Source organism: Ammodytes marinus (assembly GCF_949987685.1).
Source record: "Ammodytes marinus genome assembly, chromosome: 7".
In the NCBI taxonomy this organism is placed as follows: Eukaryota; Metazoa; Chordata; class Actinopteri; order Uranoscopiformes; family Ammodytidae; genus Ammodytes; species Ammodytes marinus.
In genome coordinates this window covers 10,313,272-10,335,368 of record NC_137211.1, presented here as the reverse complement: position 1 = coordinate 10,335,368, position 22,097 = coordinate 10,313,272, and the positions used below count along the sequence as shown (strand labels likewise).

Sequence of the window (22,097 nt, the reverse complement as noted above, 5' to 3'; positions counted from 1 at the left end):
CGCACAAATATAGGTCATCCTGAGACCAGAGGACAATCAGGGTATAGAGGCTTGCTACAATAAATTATCTGAACGGGTTTTTCAGCAAACATCTAAAAAAATAAGTATTAGGGACTACTTAGACCATATAAAATTGACAGCAAAGTGCATAATATGTGAGCTTTAATACACAGCCTATAGGCTCTGTAGAAAGGCATGTCACTAGCCACGGTGGGCCACCTTTGTTTACCTATACCCTTTGTTTACATACCAGTTTACAGAGCCTAGGTTGTGTATTGTTTTCTTCTAAGCACACACACAGTACGGAAAGGTAGTGGATCGGGAGGAGATATTCACTGATTTTGACAGAAAGTGATTATGACAACAAGCATTATGCATGTCTTATGATCTGTGCTTTTGAAATGTTCTCTGTCTACAACAACCAAAATTAAGACACATACAAATACTCCTAGTTAGGTTTTGTTTTGTGTGAGGGTTTAATATGTTAAAAAAACAAGACACTTTGTAAGGTTGAGCTATATTGTTGGCTAAAGGTAAATAATTAAAATATATTATCAAGACTCCCACTCAGATGAAATGAGTCAAAGGCTCATCTCGATAAACTTCCCTTTTGTCTTCGTATATGTCTGAACACACATTGTCACACCTATGTATGTCCTAGTTTTTTTTAAATTAAATGGGTTCACACCTATTGCACATGTGTCATGGCTCATGGGTAGATCTGTTGGCCTATGACTTATTTGATCCTGACTATATGTGAATCTGTATATTAGATGGAGAAGGTCCCATTAAAGGCAGCTCCTTTTGCCATGTAGGCCTAATTATTGTGGGTGGAATTTGACACATATAGACCACATGTGTCAAACTCAAGGCCTGCGGGCCAGATGTGGCCCGCGATCTGGCCCGCGAATCAATTTGGCCGATTTGAATCAATAAAAAAAAAAAACATATATATACCTGTATATATTTTTCATTCTTCATGGAGCCTGTGCCATATCCGCACGTCGCATACGCTCCCAACTGTTAGGAAATTTACGTGGCTTACAGCTAGGAATGTCTGCTGAAAGTTCCACAGCTCAGGATTTTAAGCCATGAATTGATGAACTTGCATCTAAGAAGAGCTGTCAGTTTTCTGAGGGCTATAAATAGGTCAATATATGTGGCTAAATAGCATGCTAATATTGATGATTGATTGTGTCAAGTGTCTAAGGATTAATGCCAAAATTATCTGGTTTCTAACTTTTGCTTTAAGTTACAATATAGCCAACTAGCTAACGTTAGCTCACTGCTGATAGCCCACCCCTTTCGTTTCCAATGGTGGCTTGGCATTTCATTTCCAATGTAAAGTGTCATAAATAGCTAACACTGGTGCTGCGTCATGATTCCTAAAAAAAACAAAACGTGCAGAAAGTTTTGAAAAATCCAGGAGAATAAATATTGTGGCTCAATCCAGAATGCCTGAGAGCCTTACTGCATTATAGTCCTTTATAATTGTTTCACCAGGAACCTGAATGTTGTCTTTTCCTTTACAAAAAATAAGACATTTCCACCATAAATTGATGCCGAAAAGGCACAGATTAGTGGATAAAAATCCACCAGAATGCAGGAAATTAAGTGTTTGACATTCAAACATTTTGGGGGGAGCACCCCCATACCCCCACCTATAATTTGTCCCCCGAAAATGTTGAAGCAAAAACTAGCCATTGTACGCAGTTTATATACTTAGGCCTACTTAGATATGTTCTTTTTATTTTTTGATTAAAAAGAAGGTATGTCAGTCTGGCCCTTAGTGTGATTATCATATCGTAGAGTGGCCCTTTGTGAAAGTGAGTTTGACACCCCTGATGTAGACAGTATTTGCGTAAAAGGTAGGCTATAGGCTTGATTTAGATGTGATATGTTTGGGCTTTGAAATCATCATAAATGATCATCATTTTCGGGAGCAGGGTAAGGCTGCCTATATATGTGAAAACAAAAGTTTTGGGGGGGCTTTAAAAATACTCCAAACTCAGTGTATGGTCAATATATAATACATTTGAAGACAACTTTGTTATAACTGGTTTTAGATTCAGTCATATGCTCATGCTCACTTCCTCAAGCTCAACGACGACGGTTTCTCCATTTTACGCACTGTAGCGCCGTCCCTCGCAGTCCCCCCTCCTCTCATGTGGCTCTCGCCGAGCCTCCGCTGTTTAAATGGGCCAAGTTGAGAAGCGGCGGAGAGTGCAAATCTTGTTTGGTCTGGGTCTGTGAACTTCAGCGTGACTTCAACGACATACACAGGGGTTCAAAACAACTATTTTTGTTATTATACAAACTTTCTATAATAACAATATTGCGCAAATGCTAGGAATATAAAGCCTGATATTAGAGTTCGGCTTATCGATGCCATATTCATTGGTTTAAGTAACAGGAGAAACGTACGGTTATCATCTTATTTTTAATCGTCTCCATTGGCTGTTAAATTGTGTCTTGGACAGATGAAAACTCCAGGTTACTAAACCAATGTGCAGATTTCATTTTTATTTTTTTCTATTGTACAGTATAGCCAATTCAAAATTATGGCAGTATGGCTATTCAGTGAATAGGCTATATAAAAAAATATATTCATCGTAGAAATAAGAGACACTACGTGTAGCTGCGACTGATAATGATCGCTGTAAGTAGCAGCATAATGTCCGGGGCTCAGGGCTACCCAGCATGTCAGGTATTAACAGAGCGAGTGTGATTAAATGTGGGAGGTAGGAGCTGTGAGGCTGGCGGAGAGCGCTGCAGCCGCTGCGAGCTGGAAACTACTGAATGGGAATCTATCCGGCAACTTCACCACCAGAACACTGTATCACGGCGACACGGGGGCTCTGCGTAAAACCAAGCGGCGCGTCTCCTAGTCTGGGTCAGCCCAACACACGGACGGAGAGGACGCTCAAGTTGGAACGGACGAGCAGTTTTTCACTTGTTACCGGCGCTCGGCTCCCACTAACATGCCTGCCATCAAAAAGGAGAGGCTAGATGGAGACGACATGGCATTGACTGCATTTAACCAGTCCGAATACCTGGCCTCTTTAAATGCCACCGCTATCCCCGTGGTGACCCCGCATCCGCCGCCCTACGAACACATTTTCGCCCATCACCGCGCGTACTTGGGGCTCCACGACTCGGCGCTGCATCACCAGCACCTCCACCATCACACGGAAGACTTAATGCTGGAGAGGTTCTCCTCCATCCCCGACTTTCAGCCCTTCTTCGACAACGGGGAGCCGTGCATCGAGGTGGAGTGCGGGGAAAACAAGGCTTTGCTTTATATCAACAAATTGTGTCAAGGTAGTAAGGGACCCTCAATCAAATACAGGGGCGAGTGGCTTACTCCCAATGAGTTCCAGTTTGTCAGTGGACGAGAGACCGCCAAAGATTGGAAACGGAGTATTAGACACAAAGGTAAGAGCAAACCTTCACTGTCCTCACAGTTCTTTGATAGAGAGGGACACCTCGTCATCAATCAAACACTTTCTAGACGCCGGTTTTTCTGAGTGCAAACTTAGTCTCGTGGTTCGGTGCTGAGTTTTGGAGTGAAAGGGTTACAGCCGTCAGTGCGTAAGGAGACAGATGAGAGAAGGCGCATATACTCGACATACCCTCCGAGGCTTTGGCACAGAGTTTGGGCTGCGATCATACACTAAACCGGGGCTTCAGGGATAGTCTGGACCGGGACCGAGGTGAAAAGTTAGACGTGATCAGTGTGTGACAGTTTGAAATTATTTTTCCCTTACTTGTTCCGTTAAGTGCAGCTGCACTTGTGCATGGGTGTTGACACCGTTACGCATCGCATGTTAGGCTTGAGAGTTTTTGTGAATTAGCGTTTTGCTAGTCCAGTCAACGACACATTCAGTGTTAAATGTGATCATGTTGCAACTAAGTCAAATATGCAATACATAGGCCTAATGTGTATATTTTTTTATTTTATTTTTTTAATGTATGCACAGACGCATTTTGTAACTGTATGTTAGATTTTTCGTTACAACAACCTTGACAGCATCAATGCTATAATTCTGTCCCGGTATTTTTTATGTTGATATTTATAGCATAGTATTTTTTCATGCAACAATAACGCCTGGAGCGTGCACCCCCCCACACACTCACACACACACTCACTCACGCACACACAGAGGGTTACTCGGGCAGAACTGACACGCGTTAAGATGTGTGGGGGGAGGGAGTCGCCCCCAGGTCAAAAATGGACGCGTAATAGTTTAATATAACGATTCCTATAGACAGATGACAGTAGGCTGCTGTCTCTCTGGCCCATCACTCTGGACTAAGGGTATAATTTAACTTCTAGGCACAGAGAGCTAAGTCAAGTTTGTCTGAAGGGATCTACTACTCACTCAGTTATATTCTATTTATTTATGACAATATTTTGAGATGAAGAATAGGGCCCACTCTCAAGCAAGTTAATAATACCTTATCACGTGCTGTGTCATGGAGGAGATGACTTTACTGGCGGGAGAACATGGTCGGTAGCATTCACTTAACGTGTTTCTCTTATTTCTTCTTCCAGGGAAAAGTCTCAAGACTCTTATGTCCAAAGGAATCTTACAGGTGCACCCTCCAATCTGTGATTGTCCTGGTTGTCGAATTTCATCTCCAGTGGTAAGAATATTTAACCTCATACTGCTGTCACTGCTTCACTTTCTGCCTGTAGGCCTACTTGTAGAGTCAATGTGTTAGCAAGGAGAAGGTACACAGAAAATGACTCTGACTTGAGGATAACTTCTCACCTGTGGATATGCTGTTTCTTTAGATTTTGCGGAGGTAAAAGATGCTGGGTTGTTAACTGGTTGTCAAGAAATCCCCTCATTGGTTGTAACATGTCAAAGAGCAAAATGCACTCCGACAGAGCACAAAGACATGTTACTATGATACAAATATTTCTGTTAAAAAACTTAGATGTATTCTGTAGGCCTATCGTAATATCATATTTTGAAAGTTGATTTATTCCAATGTTTTTGAACGTTCAGTTAATAATAAATGCTTGTTCTTGTTTGGCTAGTAAGTCCAGCCCAAACACACATTTTACTCAAATGGCTTTAACATCTTTAAACTCGTTTTTAATGTTTTGTTTAATTGAGTTTTTCCTCATAATTTAAATGTATCTAAATTAAGCTGGGAGAGGAAAACTGACATTTCATTGCAGTATTTGTGTTGTCATCCAGCTCTACATACACGAGCAGTGAGTGAGTGTATATTGGAGCGTTGTCTTTCTTTATAACCTTGATGGGGAAGACCCTACAGCCACACATGTCAACTTTGACAGTAATTTTTCCCAGCCATGAGTATCATCTCCACTTTGAGCTTTTCACTGATGCCGAGTACCAACCAGTCTTTTTTATTCAGAGGCATTGAGCTGTCCAGTGTTGCTGTTTGATGTTAGGTGTCGTTGGTGGGCCTCTTCTGTCCCATTGAATCATTATGCTCACCTGGCTGTTGAACTTTTGTTTGCCTAGTGCTTCCCTCAGGCCTCTGGGCCAGGGGCAGGATGCCAAACCTCGAGGCCTTGCAGGTGTGTCACGATGACAGCATCACCGTGTGTGTGTGTGTGTGTGTCAGCTTTGAACAGGCACACTGCCGGCTCACAGTCGCCAAATCTGTTCACACAGGTGCGGCGGAGTAGTGTGTGTGTGTGTGTGTGTGTGTGTGTGTGTGTGTGTGTGAGAGTGTGTCTTTGCATGTGTGTGTTTTATCACCACGGAGCGCATCTGTCGTCGCTCCCAAGCACTAATCTTGAGGGAAGGGTGTAAGAGGCTTAGCGAGCTACTGAGCGTGGCTACTGCTGATTATTGTGTGTGAGGCACGCAAGGCAAAGGCGGTTTAGATAAGCTGGAGGAGTTTGAGTGATACAGGTAAACTGGTGACATTATTATTTTATTTTTTACAGTCAATAATAAAGACCTGAACCCTAACAAACAGGGTTCAGCCAAAACAGATTACCTGAGGGAGGCAGGGGGCATGGAAAACAGACAGTAAAAATGCTTGTGTTATTTTTAATTTTTTTTTACAGAAGGATTTGAGAATCTTAGCGTGTTTGCTTATGTTTAGGCTTATTAGAGATATCGGAGTGATTGGCTTTTGGCTTGCAAGGGCTTGCACAGTTCCACTTCAATTACAGCTGTGACGGAGTAAAACTTTGTTATTGACGTAAGCAGGGATATGAGAGCCTTAAGGTTGTTGTTGTAGCCTACTCTCCGTCTCTTCCTTTCCTTGTCTGGTGGTGAAGCCTGAAGTCTAACCCACCAAGTGAATACCACCGTGACGCTTTGGCAGACACACGTCCACACACACACACACACACACACACACACACACACACACACACACACACACACACACACACACACACACACACACACACACACACACACACACACACACACACAGACACACACACACAGACACACACACACACACACACACACACAGACACACACACACACACACACACACACACACACACACACACACACACACACACACACAGACACACACACACACACTAAGTATGTTGGCAGTTCCATGCGAGGCGGTGAGGGTTAGGCGGAGGAGGGAAGGCAGCGGGACTTGTATGGCCTGTACTGGCGTCTCCCTCTCTCCCCACTGACTCCCCTCAGGGCATGGCAGCCAGCACTCCCTCACTGATGAGCTCTCTCTCTCTCTCTCTCTCTAACTCGGTCTCACTCAGTCTCTTACACAAAAAAACTCACACACACAAGAACACACACACACACTATATGCCTGCCTACTGACACAAATTACCTCATGCAGTCATTTATTTTAAAAGTTTGACGGCTGAACTTTGAGTGATCTTGTTTCGCTATAGGCATGAGGCAAGCGATCATAAAATAGTGCAGCAGCTGGTGGCAAGCCTCTTTCACCTGCCTGCTCAGAACTTGTGGAAGATAATTTGCTGTGTCCGCCCTGGCACATGCTGTTTGTAACAACACAGCACAAACTCAACTGTTGTTACACTCAACAGTTTTGAATTTAAATGGGCTGACAATGTTGTTTATCCACATTCTGAAATGAAATCGCTTTATGATTGATATGCTGTTCATAACCAGCTGTCCGGGTGTGTTAGCTTTCTATTCATCTGTTTTTTATGATGATAATCAGGTGCTTAAATTATTCCTCTCTCTACAGTTGTAATTTTGGTTTAAGTTGCCCCTTTAAGTTGTTAGATGCTGGCTTTTTTGTGTCGCTGTCATCATATGCCATTCTTGTTGCACGTAAAACATTTAGAACTCGGGGTTTCATCCATTTTGCAGTATATTTTCTTAGCTCTATGTTTGTGTTTCATGTGTACATACGTTAGTTTGTATCTGTTTCTTTACGCGTGCATGTCTGTGATTATTTGTGCACCCGCGATGGCTGACTGACTTGCCTACTCGCTGTGTGTGTGTGTGTGTGTGTGTCTCCTCCCGGGAGAGCTGGGCTTCCTCTGCTCTGTTATTTCAGCGGAACTGGCGGAGGCCGGGAGGAAATTACACTCCCCTCCTCTGGCTCGTAAAGACCTCCTCCAATCAAGGGCTCCTCTAGCAAAGTGGAATTAAACATGCACACATACACACACATATACACACACACGCTAACACACACTTTTGCCTAGAACTTATAGTCTATCCCATTCCATTTTCATAATGCCATTTCCAATAGGGTGAATGTGGGAACGATAATTAAAATTAAAGTACACCGTATTGAAGAAAATAATAAAAGTTGAGCTATTATGTGACGAGGAGTCTTCTTCATAGATCAACTTCCTACTGTACACTTCTTCTGTTTAATGTGTTGTGTGTTTGTGCATGTGCTTGTCTGTTTGGTGCTGAGGCTATGTTGCTATGGTAACTACGGACTAAGTCATTGGTCCAGGAGTGTGCAGGTCCGTGGCCGTGTTGAGTTTATGTGCGCATGCACTTCAGTGTGCGCCTCTTTCTGTGTATCGGACAAATTACAGATTAAGTGAGACTACGGATCAATACGAATTAGAATGTATGTCACACATGTAGTAAATACAATAACAGTCCTATACACACAGATGCAAAAAATATTTTGTGTCTCTTTGTTTTCCTATCTACGAATTATTGAGTTAAAATTAACAGTTTAATTTAGCCAACCAATCAGCCCTCCTGCCGGATTTGTGTTTGTGTGTGTGTGTGTGTGTGTGTGTGTAATGTACATGCTCTGTGTAAGTTTCCTAATGTGTTGACTGGACGAATTGTGTTTGAGTATAGGTTGGAGCATCTGTCATCTTAGGTTGTATGCAACATATTCCAAACTACAGCAAAGTGGAGCTCAAACCTTAAAGAGGTGTAGTTCTAGTAGCGTGGCACTGTGTTAAACTTTATCTTAGATTCTAATAATTACCAGGTTAAAATGAAACCCTTGTGGGGACCTATGCAAGAGAAAATGTCGGTTGAATTTACCAACCACAACTTCATGCCCGCCTCCACTTCCCCCTGTGTTTGTCTGGGGAGAGAGAGGCTCGTTACCTGCCCGTAAAGCTCCCCTGCAGCAGCCTCGGTGGGCCTATCCAAACACAGAGAGAGAGAGAGAGAATAAAGGAGGGGGAAGGAGAGAGAGAAATTAGAGGGAACGGGGAGAGCGAGAGGCGCGCTGGCACGCTTGACTGCACTGCCACTGACCTCCCAGCGCCGCCCCAGCAGCCCTCTCTCCCCCCCCCACCCCCCCACCTCGCTGCCTCTCACCCTCTGTGCACCCCTCCTCACCCTCCCCCCTTTCCCTGTGCCGCTCCACTGGGCTGCAACTGCCCGCTCGGCTCAGCGCGTGGGGGCAGAGGGTGCGAGAGTGTGTGTGTGTGTGTGTGTGCAAGGGGGTGGGGGGGACTTGGTCGCATGCCTGTTCGCCCTACAGTGCTTTCTCACTTTTTTTTCTTTTTTCTATTTCTCTCGCACGGCCTCAAACAACTAAGTATTGCCTAAAGTCTCTACATAAAGCACACACACACACACACACACACACACACACACACACACACACACACACACACACACACACACACACACACACACACACACACACACACACACACACACACACACACACACACCATTAGGTGTTATATCCAGAATCAGACTTATTTTGCCAAGTACAAGATACATTTGCACTTCTTAGGAGTTTTGGTTTTCGTGTTAAGGTTGGTGCCTGATCTCATGGCAAATTTAAAGTTAAATTTCTGAACTCATTAGTGTTCTTTATACAACATGTTTGTCATAATGCACAGCATCTGGAGCCACTCAGGCACTATTTTAACATCAAACCAGAATCTTAACCATAATGTAATCGTCTTTGTCTAGATAACTTTCTCTAACCAAAATGCAGACTTCAGAAGGACTGAATTCAAATATATAGCTTAGATCTGATCATTTTCTTTACACACACACACACACACACACACACACACACACACACACACACACACACACACACACACACACACACACACACACACACACACACACACACACACACACACACACACACACACACACACACACACACATACGCCACTCAAGTAGTGGAGGAAAGTATTTGTTCCTCAAACTCGTGAATGTGTATATGCACATTATATTCTTATTCCAGAAGAGCTTAACATGTTTCTAATTACATATCCGCAATTTATTTATAGCAGTTCTAGTTCACGATTTTTGCAGTACTGGCAGATATTGCAGTAAGGTGGTTTATATGCACACTACGATAATTTGATTATAACCAGATTAGGCAAATATTAAGATGGTCAGTTCTTCTGTGGCCTGTACATCGACTTTGTTTTGGTTTCTCTTGTTGGATTGATTCCGATATGCAGTCCATGCAATGGTCATGGAGTACAGTGGATGCAAACATAAACATTTATAATTGGATTAGCCACTGGGGAAATTTGGTTACTGTGAACCATGTTAACACGTTCAGTTATTTGTGACGATTCATACAATTTATACTGTGTTTGCAAACTGATAGATCTCAATTTGCTGAACCTTTCACCTTTCATAAGTGCACCTGTGAAAATGTCAGGATGGCCTTCTATGCAGTTGATAAGGGGGTGAGGTTTAACAATATAAGATTATGTCAGTTGTATTTTATGACAAACTTGATCTCGGGCTCATAGGAACCCATAGCTGACAAATTGTTTGTCAGATATCAAACAGCAATTTTTTCAGAGCTCTTCTTATTTGCGCATTGTAATGACCACTTCCCCACTCTCCTACCCTCCTCTCGCTTGTTTTTTTTTCGCTCTCTCCTTCCCTGTCGTCTCTTCATTCCCCCTCCCCCTTCCCCTAGAGCTCGCGCCAAGTCGGCCCGCCAACCCGCCTCCACACACACACACACACACACACGCACATGCACACACACACACACACACACACACACACACACACACACACACACACACACGCACACACACACACACATGCACACACATGCTGCGAGGTAACGGCAGACAGGCGCGTGACTCATTAGGCATTCGTCCCCTAGGGAGATCGCTGGGGGGGCGCGTGCGAGGGAGAGAGAGCGCCGCAGCTGCAGGAATGTCACGGGCGGCTACCGCTGTGTGTTTGTGTGTGTGTGTGTGTGTGTGTGTGTGTGTGTGTGTGTGTGTGTGTGTGTGTGCTCCCTAATGCTGGTTGGAGCCAGCGGCAGGGCACTGCACCTTTTCAAGGAAGGAGAATGAAAAAAACACACTTATTAGTCCTTCCGCCAAGAGCTCATTTAAAAGTCTGAAATAAGTTTAAAGAGAATTGTATTGCCCTATCATTCCTGCTTGGATTTAAACAGCTTCATTGGCCAACATATAGCTGTGATAGCCTGTATTATTTTTAACTGCAAGAGCATGTTGTTAGTCCTAAACCAAACCCTAGCTATACATTTATGAGTTCAGGATTCCACCCAAATGAGCAAGAGGAAGGAGAATGGCTGCTAATAAAGCATCATACGGAATAATACCCTGATTAATATTTTCCTTTGAAATATTAAATATGTATTACCCATGTCTACCAATTGAACAAGAGTGTATATAGAAGACGTCTCTGAGACACTTGAACTTTGGTAGGCATTGAAAATGATGTGTTTGTTACCCAAACAAAAATTGCAGTGTTGATCTACTACCATTTAGAAGTATGCAATTGTCATTATACTACATAAACAAAACAAAACATACTGAAGACTTGTCATTAAAAAAAAAATCAAATAGTATGAGTATTCTCATGTTATTTGACCTATACTAGGTTATATAACTATAATGGACACCTGTGCTACTGCCCTTTGTGTTTAGAGACACAGTGTCATACTTGCTGAAAGTTGTCTGAGTCATTTATTATTAATTGTCTAGATTGTGTAAAAAGTTGGCCAATGTATCCTTATGCATGTGCATCTGCGTGTGTATTTGTATTTGTGTGTTTTTTTGGTGTAAATGTGAAGGCCAGATATATTTTTTGGCTGCCTGACTGTCAGACAGAAAGCGTGGGAGGTGATATTCATAGAGGTGCTTTTAGTGGGACTTTTATGAGAGAGTTTTTTCCATGGCTGAAAAGGAGGCTGACCACACACAGCAAGGTTGCCTCACGCACGCATGTGTGTGTGTGTTTGGACGTGCACGTACGAGCCTGAGCATTCAGGCGCCCTTCCTTTGAGCGCTCCTACGTGGGCTGCCAGGGGTGTGTTTAGCTTGGTGTTTTGTTTCGGAGAGCCCTCCCCCGTGCTGCGGAAGTGTTGCCGGAAGCAGTGGGAGCTCACCCCCAGTTCTGCGTCAGTGCCACTAAAGAAAGGATGGGGGCTTTCCGGGAGGAGAGAGAGAGGGGGGGGCAGTGACGGGGTCTGTCAGCCTGGGTCTGTCACGTCCATGTGGGTGGTTGTCTACACGCTTACACACACTCTCACGCACAACCACAGTCACGACTGGTCTTAGACAAACTATTTCTGTATACACTATATTGCTGGCCTGCTCCAAGTAAAATCCCCTGCTTTGGAGGGGAATTCTAAGGAACAGGAACAGGTGTGTGTGTGTGTGTGTGTGTGTGTGTGTGTGTGTGTGTGTGTGTGTGTGTGTGTGTGTTTGTGTGTGTGTGTGTGTATGTGTGTGTGTGTGTGTGTGTGTGTGTGTTTGTGTGTAAGAGAGTGAGAGCTTATCTGTGTGTAGGTGTCAAGGGTAGTGCGCATGTTGTGTATTTTCCCCAACGATGTAAAGGCAGCAGTAAATAGACTTGGAGGTGGATAATTAATATTTAACAGATGTCTGTGTTTGTGTGTCTGACGGACGTAACTGTCAGAGACACATCCATGGAAAAGTGTTGTTCTGTTGTTTTTGACATAATGTTTCGCAACGCCCTGTTGGAGTTCCAGCCCTAACTGTTAGTGAGGCCTTGTGTTGAAGAAGCAGAAGTATCAGGAAGTGATCCACCTTCCTCAAAAGCTTGAGCAGAACTTGTTGAAAGCTCCGACAGGAAAGAGAAAGGAGGAAAAACCCTTTATTTCTGGCAAGGCATGATAAAGAAGAGAAAGAAGAGAAATGTGCAGAACTCTGTGGCCTGCTCATCCTGAGGGATGTTTTCATCTTTCTTAGCCCACCTCTTTCCCCCCCCCCCCAACCCGACTCTTTTTAATGTCTGCCATTTGAGAGACTCCAGAGGGGCTGCACCTGTTTGCCTCTTGGCTAGGAGCCCCCAAATCCCTCCTCCTGCCCCCGCCTGCCACTCATGCTGCCGCACCTCCTGGGATGGAAGGAGTGAGGGAAAGGAGGAGTGGTGGAGAGAGAGAGAGAGAGAGAGAGAGGGGTTGCGTGTGGTGGAAGGGATAGCTGGAGGGCTTAAAGGCGTCCGGGAGTAGGAGCAAAGAGATAGGCAGAGAGAGAGAGAGAGCGAGAGAGAGAGAAATATATTTTCCAAGTCCTCTCTACACTGGACAGACCCAACTTCTGTGGAGCTGTCTCTGTCATGTTTTGACTCACCACATTCTCTTTTATTTCTGTGTTTTTCTCTCACCTTTACTCTTCTCTCTCCAGCACAAACCCACATCCTATCTCCCTCTCTTCCCTGTTAACTTTTCTCCTCAGCCTACCCTTGCCTTGCTCTTCTCCAATTTCCTCCCCCCTGGCTCAATCTCTTCTACCCACTCTCTCTCTCTCGGCGTCTCTGGCCCCTTCTATCTCTCCCCCTCCTCCCTTCTCTCTGTGATAGGACCGTGTTAATCTGCAGTGACCTCTTCAGGTCACATTAAAGGTCGCCCAGATTCACTTCCTAACGCCCCTAGGGCCACACACACAATCCCTTCCTTTCTCCGCTTATTCTGGGCGGCTTTGCAGAAAAATAAACACAAAACTCGCTAACCAACTCTTCTGCCCCTCAGCTTGGTTTAAGAGTAGAAAAGTGTGGTCGACTTGACTTGACTGTGTTTGCTGGTGGTGACAGAAATGGCTTATTTCAGAGTATGAACAACAAACAGCTAAGATGCTCTGCTCGTTCAATAAGTAGGATAACATACATAGCTGGTCAATATTTCAAAATAACACTTAGATCCCTTTTGCGTTGGAGGTAAAAGTAAAAAAAAAAATTCAGATATATCAAACGCATGCAAATTGAGAAACACATTTATCAATTCTGAAACCTATGTAAGAATCTTGTTTCCTAATTGTCTCTTTTTTCCTTTGTGCCTTGTGCAGAACCGTGGGCGCTTGGCTGAGAAACGCACCATCCCCCTGCCCCAAAACCGGGTACCCAAGAAGGAGTTGGCCTCCATTTTCAGCAGTGACGACAGTGAAGGCAGCGAGCGGGCCAGTGGGGATCATGCCCACATCAAACAAGAGGATGAATTGCATTATAGTATAATGAGAAAGAGGTGAGGCCACCTATGACTTCTATGGACATGGTTTTGTTGTTGTTTGAAGGAAAGTACATCTGGGTCCCATGTCATTCTTACACAAGATACCAGTTAATATCCCATGCTTTTTTACTCTTTTCATTTTCTTCCCCTCTTATTCCCCGAGCGTGTTAAGTACACAGTGACACACATTGTCATAATTGCGCAGGCTTTGATTGCACCTGAAAAATATATATACGCCACGAGAAGAGAAAATGTCATGCTTATCTCTGAGGTGTCACTTTTGTTAAAAATAATTACCAGTAATAAGTTCTTTCTTATTTTGTGGGGTCTCTACAGATCTTTTTCTTCAGAAGAACCTTTTTTTAAAATGGCACCTCAGGCCCGTGTGTTGCATTTTTATCAATAATGATCTTAAAATAATTTGAAGGTGTTAAAGGCATATTGTGAGGCACCAACAGACAAAGAACAGAGTTTTCAAAAACATACTCGTGGCTTTGGTTTTACTATGCTGTAAAGCCAAATGGATGTCTAATGGAAGGATGTGTGCTGAGGTTTGAAAGTGTGAATTGGTTTGTTGGTTTGTGTTTTGTGTCTCTTGCCAAGTCTCGCTGTATCTGTCTTGACTTGATATTGAAAGACAGACCGAGTCGCCTTAGTCACCACCGTCTACTCCATCCCATCCCTCGCTGTGCTTGGGAGAACTCACAGAGCGTTTCCAACGAAACATTTATAAGTTATTCCATTTTCATGTCATGTTATTGTACATTTGAAATGGTGCGCAAATGACTAGCTTTAGAATCTATGTTCATCTTTATGTGCATTTATTCTTGGTGCTCAATTATCAATTTAGAAAAATATTTTAGAGCTGAGGGATGTGGAATAAGTGAAAAATGCAAACAGTTGGAAGGACTGACGGATTAATCAGAAATATAGCAATAAACTTCCACAACATTTCTTCTACAAAATGCACGGTTCAATAGTGTCTCTAAACAGTCTCAGGAACCTCATCCATAAAGTAAAGTATTATCAATAATAATGAATGGAGATGAGTGCTCAAGCTTTTTCATATAAAAAAAAGTGGATCGTATTTTCTAAAAGCCTGTTTGGATTTAAGTGAATAATCCCTGTCACATCTTCGTACAGGCACACACACACACACACACACACACACACACACACACACACACACACACACACACACACACACACACACACACACACACACACACACGCGCGCAGGGTAACTGTGAGGTCATATCATTAAGAGGAATCAAATGAGTTGTGAGCACTGCTCTGCCTCTCTCTAATGGCGACATCCTGCTTTGTTACGGACATGAACAAAAAATATTGTATTTAGACCTTTGCTCCCTCTACAAATCAGTTCTTTGATCTATATGAAATCACAGAAATAAAGACCTTTGCAATCTGGAATAAACATCAGGTGGATTACTTGGTATGCACATATGCAGTTCTGTATGATTCAGAAATCAGACAAGCTATGGTCAGATCTAATGCGAAAGCTGTTCATTGATTAACCACAGAAAGTCCCCAGCTGCATTATAAGCAGCTTGTGCAACCTCATTACAGGAGGGGATGTTTTTCATGTCTTGAGACTTGCGTGTGACACGGCGGACAGCACAGCAACTGTGAAGCTTTAAATGGATCCACTAACCTCATTTAAGAGGGCTTCCCCCTCCCCCTGACACTTGTGCCGCTGGCGTGTTAAGATGATAATGAATTTAAAGAACACTTATGACTAATATGTCAGGCTTTTACCCTTTGGAAGGCGTCGGACTCGCTGGAGCCTTTGCTCCGGTCTGTCCGAGGCATCCGTCTCCGCCTTGCTTTATCCCCCGCTGTGGGTCTGGACCAACGGGATAATGGGATGTCCAATCACGCAAATGTGATTTCCATTGACCGCAGCTTCGTAAGTGAGTCGTAGAAGGGTCCTAACAAATTGGATTTGGCCAATGGATGTGAAAAATACAGGGCCTCTGTATACATGTGTGAGTGTATCTGGGCTGTCTCATCCATCCACACATCATCTAGGCTGGCGGCAACACCGTGTCACACCCACTTGGTTGCTGCAACCTGCCTACTGTAACTGCACTTTGATCTACATGAACACACCCACCCAGGCAGCATGGGTCTTTTTATCTTTTTTTATCCTATCATTTTTCCTCATGTTGCAAATTGCTATTGCTGTTGCTATTCATCATGAGGAATCTCAATATATAGGAAATCACTTAAGTTCAGAAGTCCGTCTGTTAAGCTTTACGAAGATGTGTCGGTCAATGTCAACATGCGTTTATATCAAGTTCATTTCAAGTTGGTCTACCTTTTCAACCAGATTGATTTTAGTTTATAGCTTAACACACAAACAGTTTACTTTGTTTGCTCTATAGTTCTGTGCTCGTCCTACTGAAAATAAAAAAAATCAAGTGCGGCCAAGCCACAGAGCCACCACACAATCATTGTGTACACGGAAGCTCCTTGGGGGTATCTGCTCCTGTGAAACACACAGGAACTGAAAGGTGGAAAAAAAATCTAGTTCTGTTACCTTGGTAATGCCACCGTATCAGTGCTGCAGATTGTTGGTATCTGACTCAGATTTGTTAACACTGATTTATAGATTTCATCTCAGGGGCAAAATATTTGATGGCAGCAATTTAGGATTTTAGTGTCTTACTCAAGGGCAAAACAAAAGCCTACCTTAGTGTGTGTTTCAGTTGGCCTTAGATAACAAGGCTTTGATTGAAAAGTGCTGACTGAGAGTCTGGGTAATTAGCCGGCAACCGCCGTGGATTTTATAAGTTACACCCGCTGACGCTTGCCTTTCAGCCTGCGCCCATAAAAAAAACCCCAAAAAACATCATAGCCATTATTAACGTTAACCCGAACGAACAGCCATTTTCTAATTTTTTCAATCATGCATGAGGCCATGTACTCGATCACTTACAAGTGCAATATAAAAATTTTCTCTACGTATTATTATTCCAGATTAAGTAAATCAGCTGTCAGATATATATTTAGACCTTATAGAAACAGAAAAAAACATTATAAGTAAACAGAGGATGCTCATGTTCATAAACATTTAGAAAGATCTCGATCTAGTACTTTTAATGTGTTCTGTTTTTTCCCCTTTACATCCCATGTTTTTGTTTGAAAACATATTTTGGTGAAGCAGAGTTGTCTCATACTTTATTTGTTAGGGATGTTGTCAATCTGCATCATCAGAGGAAGACACGCATGTAGAGGACAGAATGTCTACTGTGACACTTTGTCCTCTGGCTTTATTGAACAACTGTGTCATTGCCTTATGCCAGTAAGAGGTCACGGACAGTGTGAAATTACTGGAAATGGCTCTCCCCTAAAGCGCTAATTAGTGAGCTTGGGGCTTTTATGGCTTTTTAGTGGAGCTTTCTGCTTCAAGAATTTTTGGCCTTGTTTACATGCGCTTGCCATGGCAACAGAGTCACAGCAATTAGGTTGTTGATTGGGCGTTGGCTAGCACCAAGATGTTCAGTGTTTGTACATAGAGCCGTGTTATATCCATCAACTCTCCGTCAAAACACGCTATCAACAAAAAGATGGTCAGCAGTGTTGCAACAATTTAGCCTCAGATTTTGGTGTTGTCTTGAAGCACGAGGTTGATAGTTTCCACATGTTAAGAACACAGTGTTCACTATTCACCACCTCCTGTCATACAATCAGATGAAGACAATAAGAGCTATGGCCTTTTGTACAGTATCTTTAGTACAACAGTGTGCTCTTTGAATGTTCTGTCCATTGTAAATATAAAAGGAAATGTCCTTGTCCAATCCAAATGTTACGTTTTGAATTAGAAAAACAAGAAAGGTAATAGCTTATGAAGTATGAGCCAGAGGATAAATTAACAGTCGAACCAGCAGTGTGTGCATGAGTCAGTGCAGGGAGAACCCGAATGTGCAACATGGCAGACTTACCATATTTTCTATTTCTTTTTTACTTTTCTTTCCTCCCTCGGCTGCCTTATCGACCTCATGTCAGTACTGTACAGCAGAGGAACAACAAGGAGAAGTGAAGACCAAGCCAGGCTACTCTTATTTATTTATGTATCCATTTCTGTATTTATTCATTAGACCCACTGCTTGCAGGGTTCCCACTTGCGGGTTGCCTTTTGATCCGACTGCGTGCAACTGTGACAATTGTGTTTCGGTTCCTCATAGAAATCAGACAAGTCACAAACATGTACTTGGGAGGGATCCATATTCCTGCTTAAAGCTTGATATGTCCTAGCTACTTCCCTAATAAAAGACTTGGATCATAGATCTCTTTCTGCAGAGTATCTGAGAAACTTAACTTATTCCCTCTTTTCCTCAGCACTTTTCCCAAGTCCATAACTTGCTATGCCGTGGTTGTTGAATATTACATACTGTGTGGTTGTATTTCAATGTTGCTGTGGGGCCACCTGTGCAGGTTAGACTAGGCTGTGTGTTCAGGCTGTTGCCTTAAGAGAAGAAAGGGTATGCTGCAAACCTGTGAGCACCAGATGTTACACAGTGCTTGCTGTCTCTCTCTCTCGTTCTCTTTCTCTCCCCCCCTATCCCCCCCTCCACTGCTCCACCTTCACATCCCTGCTGTCTGTCTGTCAGCACTATCCCAGTGGTGGTGTGAGACATGGCGTCAGGGCGCCTGGGCTGCTAGCTTTTGCCAGCTCACACAGTGACCTCCAGCCTAGCCACCTAAGCTCGGCGTGCCAATGCCACAGCAGGCCACTACTGGGTTTTTATACTGAGTCCACTCCCTGTGCCAAGAGAAAAGGCTTTTCATGGTGTGTGGACCATTTCTAAATAGTAACCCCTACTGTAAATGGTTAAAGAAAAGGGCAACCTTTTTCTTAACAAAAAAAAAAGAGCGCAAACATCTGATCTGGCAAAAATACATTTTACTGGAATGCTGACCATTTTAATGGCATATTATAAGATTGAGCATCAGTGGCTGGTATAAGTGATTTATGTAAAACACATAGATGCACTTTAGAAGCACTACAAGAAAACAACAGTTGAAGTCACAGGTGGATGTTGCCTGAAATGTGTTTGGACCAGCCAGTATCAGAACATTCAAACTATTGAAACTTGGCTTTTAAAGCTTAGCCAGAATCTTGGGATCTTTTTTCCCCTCATATTCTTTTATTATATTTATTTGTTTAACCTTAATCAGGAAACTTCAGCTTTTAGAGAATATTCATTCACGTAAATTCAAATTACATATTCAAACTGTGTGGTGTCATCTCAGTAATGTTGGATACCAGCAGTATCAACAGAGTATTAACACATATTGGTTACTCCAGTGTTTTGGTCAGTGTGTTTGTCCCATGGCCCACGGATGAAGGGGCGGTATTGACCAGTTTAGGGATGAGCCGATGATGAGATGATTGTCTCCAGCGTGCACCTGGGTGATAAGAAGGCAGCTCATGTCCTTCTTAGCCATCGGGCCCGACAGCCACAATATAACCCCCCTCCATCCTCTCTGAGGCCCCCGTCTTTGGAAGCTAACCCCGGCCTCAGGAGCTCCTTAGGGAGCGCTGACTCAGGTGACCGGGTTTTAAACGCCATCCCCACCCCCCCTCTTCATCTTCCAGGGCTTAAGTATGACCTTGCCTCCACCCAGAGAGAGAGAGAGAGAGGGTAGCTGTGGGGGTTGAGGGAGGGCAGAGGTGGGCGCGGATAGGACTAGGACCTCATTAGCCCGAGCCGAGGCGGGACAGCTCAGGAAAAGTGCACTAATTACCCAACCAACAATGTCCTTGCCGTTCGTGGCTTAGAGCGGCCACTTCGCCACAGGCTAATAACCCCATCACCTCTGTGAGAAGTTCAGGATGGCATTATCATGAATCCTTTAAATGATGGACGGGGGTGATGTTATAACTAAACTAAAGCTATCAGATTGATGGAGTTGGTAACAGTTTCTCACAGTGTGTTTCACTGCAGTGCTGGTGATGTGTGTTTTGTTGGTCACTTGGCGATGCAGATACATTAATATATGATACACTATTATATTGTATGACGTCAAGAACAATAAAAAAAGAAGAAGATACCTTCCCTGAATCTTTTCCTTTTCGAAAAACAAAACAAAAACATTGAGTTGTCTGACACAGATAGCTACTAATTTAAGAAGTCTATCATTATTCTAAAAAGTTTGTGGTCACAGTCCAATCAAGCGTATCCTTGCCTAGCAACCGTTGGTGTCTGTTTTGTATGAGAGTGTGTTCTGAGTCATTGGTTCTCTGTGCCTGCAAGGTGACTGGCAAAGCCAGCATGGCCAGGATTAGGCCCTCTATGCTTTCCTTCATATTTTCTGTTGGCGTGTGGAAAACAGCTTGGCGGCCGACAGCCTGACATTACAGCAGGAGCCTGTAATCATGGGACTGTAAAAACCCAAATCCACCAGCCGCAAACAGTGTGGCCTCGTCATAGCGGTGGCAACTAAGAAGCCTTCACCGCTTCTGTCCCATAAACTGTGCTTGCTGTGTCATACCAGACCCCCTTCATAGACGCTTCTGCTTTCAATGAAGTTGCGTGTTAAGCCTATAAACGAGATTCATGCTGATACATCAAACTGACCTGTCTAAATAATGCATGTTTTCAGGCTTATTTTGTAGACAAAATGACAATTTACATGAATTTTCCTGCTCTTTTGGGATTTGGAACTCTCTTCCAAGCAGCATGTATGTCATAGTCGCTTAACAGTAAAATATGCTTAGACTGTAAGTTAGGAAAAAAAAATTCAACCCTTTCCCTCTCCTACCACACAAGCTGTTTGCCATTACATTGTGACTACACTTGAGTTGCGCGGCTGCTATACTCCGCTCAAACTCTAATTTCCCATCATTATGCCATTTAATGCGATCAGGATGGTAATCAGATTGCAATTGAAATACCTCCATGACACAGTTGTGTGGGTGCACTGGTGGGGACGTTAGGATATGCGGCTGGTTGAGCATTCAAAAGGGCGTGTGTGTGTGCTCCTAATCTGTTAACCCTTCTCCTGCTCCTCCTTTGCAATCTGAAGGGCAGGATGTCTGAGAGACTCTTGTGGTCTCTCCTTTTAAAATGTAGCCATGACAATAGAAAAGCCAACCTGAAGCCCTGTGTCAAATGCCACCTATTTGTTGTACTGTCTGATATACCATTACTCATAAGTAAGACCTGTTCAATCGAAATGTGTTTTAACAACGTCATCTGTCCCTTCAGACATTAATAAAGGAGCCATTAGCGGCAGGATTTTAAAAAGAGCCATAATCAGGTTTTAAACTACTGATGAGTTTTGAATATGTTCGTAAATACATCTTAGTGTGGAAGATGAGTAGGGATGAGACCCAAAAGTGCTGGATACGGTACTCTGTCAAAGTGCATTACACACCTCAGAGCTAAGAACCAGTTGACAGGACAGCCACTTGTAGCTGCAGAGTCCGTGTGGAGGTAAGCAATTGAATTGCACTGGTTTGGATGTTGTTGAGGAATTAAGTTTGTTTGGGGCTGCTATTAAATGTGTGTCTCCTGTGTTTGTGTGTGTTTTGTGTGTTACAGTCGTGACAGTGACCTCTCTACAATCATCTCCAACCTGCACCACACCAGACAGCACGGCATGCCCGAGGACCAGTCGGCCTCTGACCACAACACCATTTCTGGACACACAGGTAGGACCCCCAGTGACACTGTGTCTGTGTGTCTTTGTGTCTGTTTGTCTGTTTAAAGTTTTGTCAGGATATGTTCTTCCTTTTCATCTTTCCCTCTTTCTCTCCTTTGCATCCAGCCTGCTGATATATCCCCCTTTACATGCGCTGTAACACATGTACATGTTCCATTACTCATTTAATTTGCTCTTAATTTGTGTGATTGGGGGAATTTAAACATAAGCTTATTACCCATTCCTGAAGGTCGCTCTCAAGTTGATTACTTAATGTTCTTCGCACATTCTCTACCGCACTCCAGGATTTTTTGTTAAACCCCCTGTTTTAAATTACTCCTGAATAAATAGCTTTGTTTGCCATTAATCTAGTTTCATGTGAGCAGAGGAACCATGGTGTGCATGCGTTAAGAGCTTTTCTCACGGCTTACAGACAGAACACAGACATCTTTTAATCACAGCTACTGTATTTGTCAAGTAGCTTGTATGAGGATATTGTGCAGCCATCAAAGACATATGGTTGTAAACCAGCATATGTGGCTCTATCT

General features: G+C 43.4%; 1 protein-coding gene across 2 annotated transcripts in view; it reads left to right on the top strand.

Annotated features, from left to right (window-relative positions):
• The first annotated feature begins 2,763 nt into the window (after positions 1-2,763).
• samd11 (sterile alpha motif domain containing 11) overlaps positions 2,764-22,097 on the top strand; it is a 47,099-nt gene continuing 27,765 nt past the window's right edge. Inside the window, exons 1-4 of one of the 2 annotated variants that reach the window (XM_080031123.1) lie at positions 2,764-3,435; positions 4,556-4,647; positions 13,718-13,893; positions 21,450-21,559. In XM_080031123.1, coding sequence (XP_079887249.1) covers positions 2,982-3,435; positions 4,556-4,647; positions 13,718-13,893; positions 21,450-21,559 — 832 coding nt within the window. In that variant the 5' untranslated portion in view covers positions 2,764-2,981. Of the gene's footprint in view, positions 3,436-3,600; positions 3,714-4,555; positions 4,648-13,717; positions 13,894-21,449; positions 21,560-22,097 lie in introns of those variants that run through there. The other variant, XM_080031124.1, reaches the window with a different exon arrangement.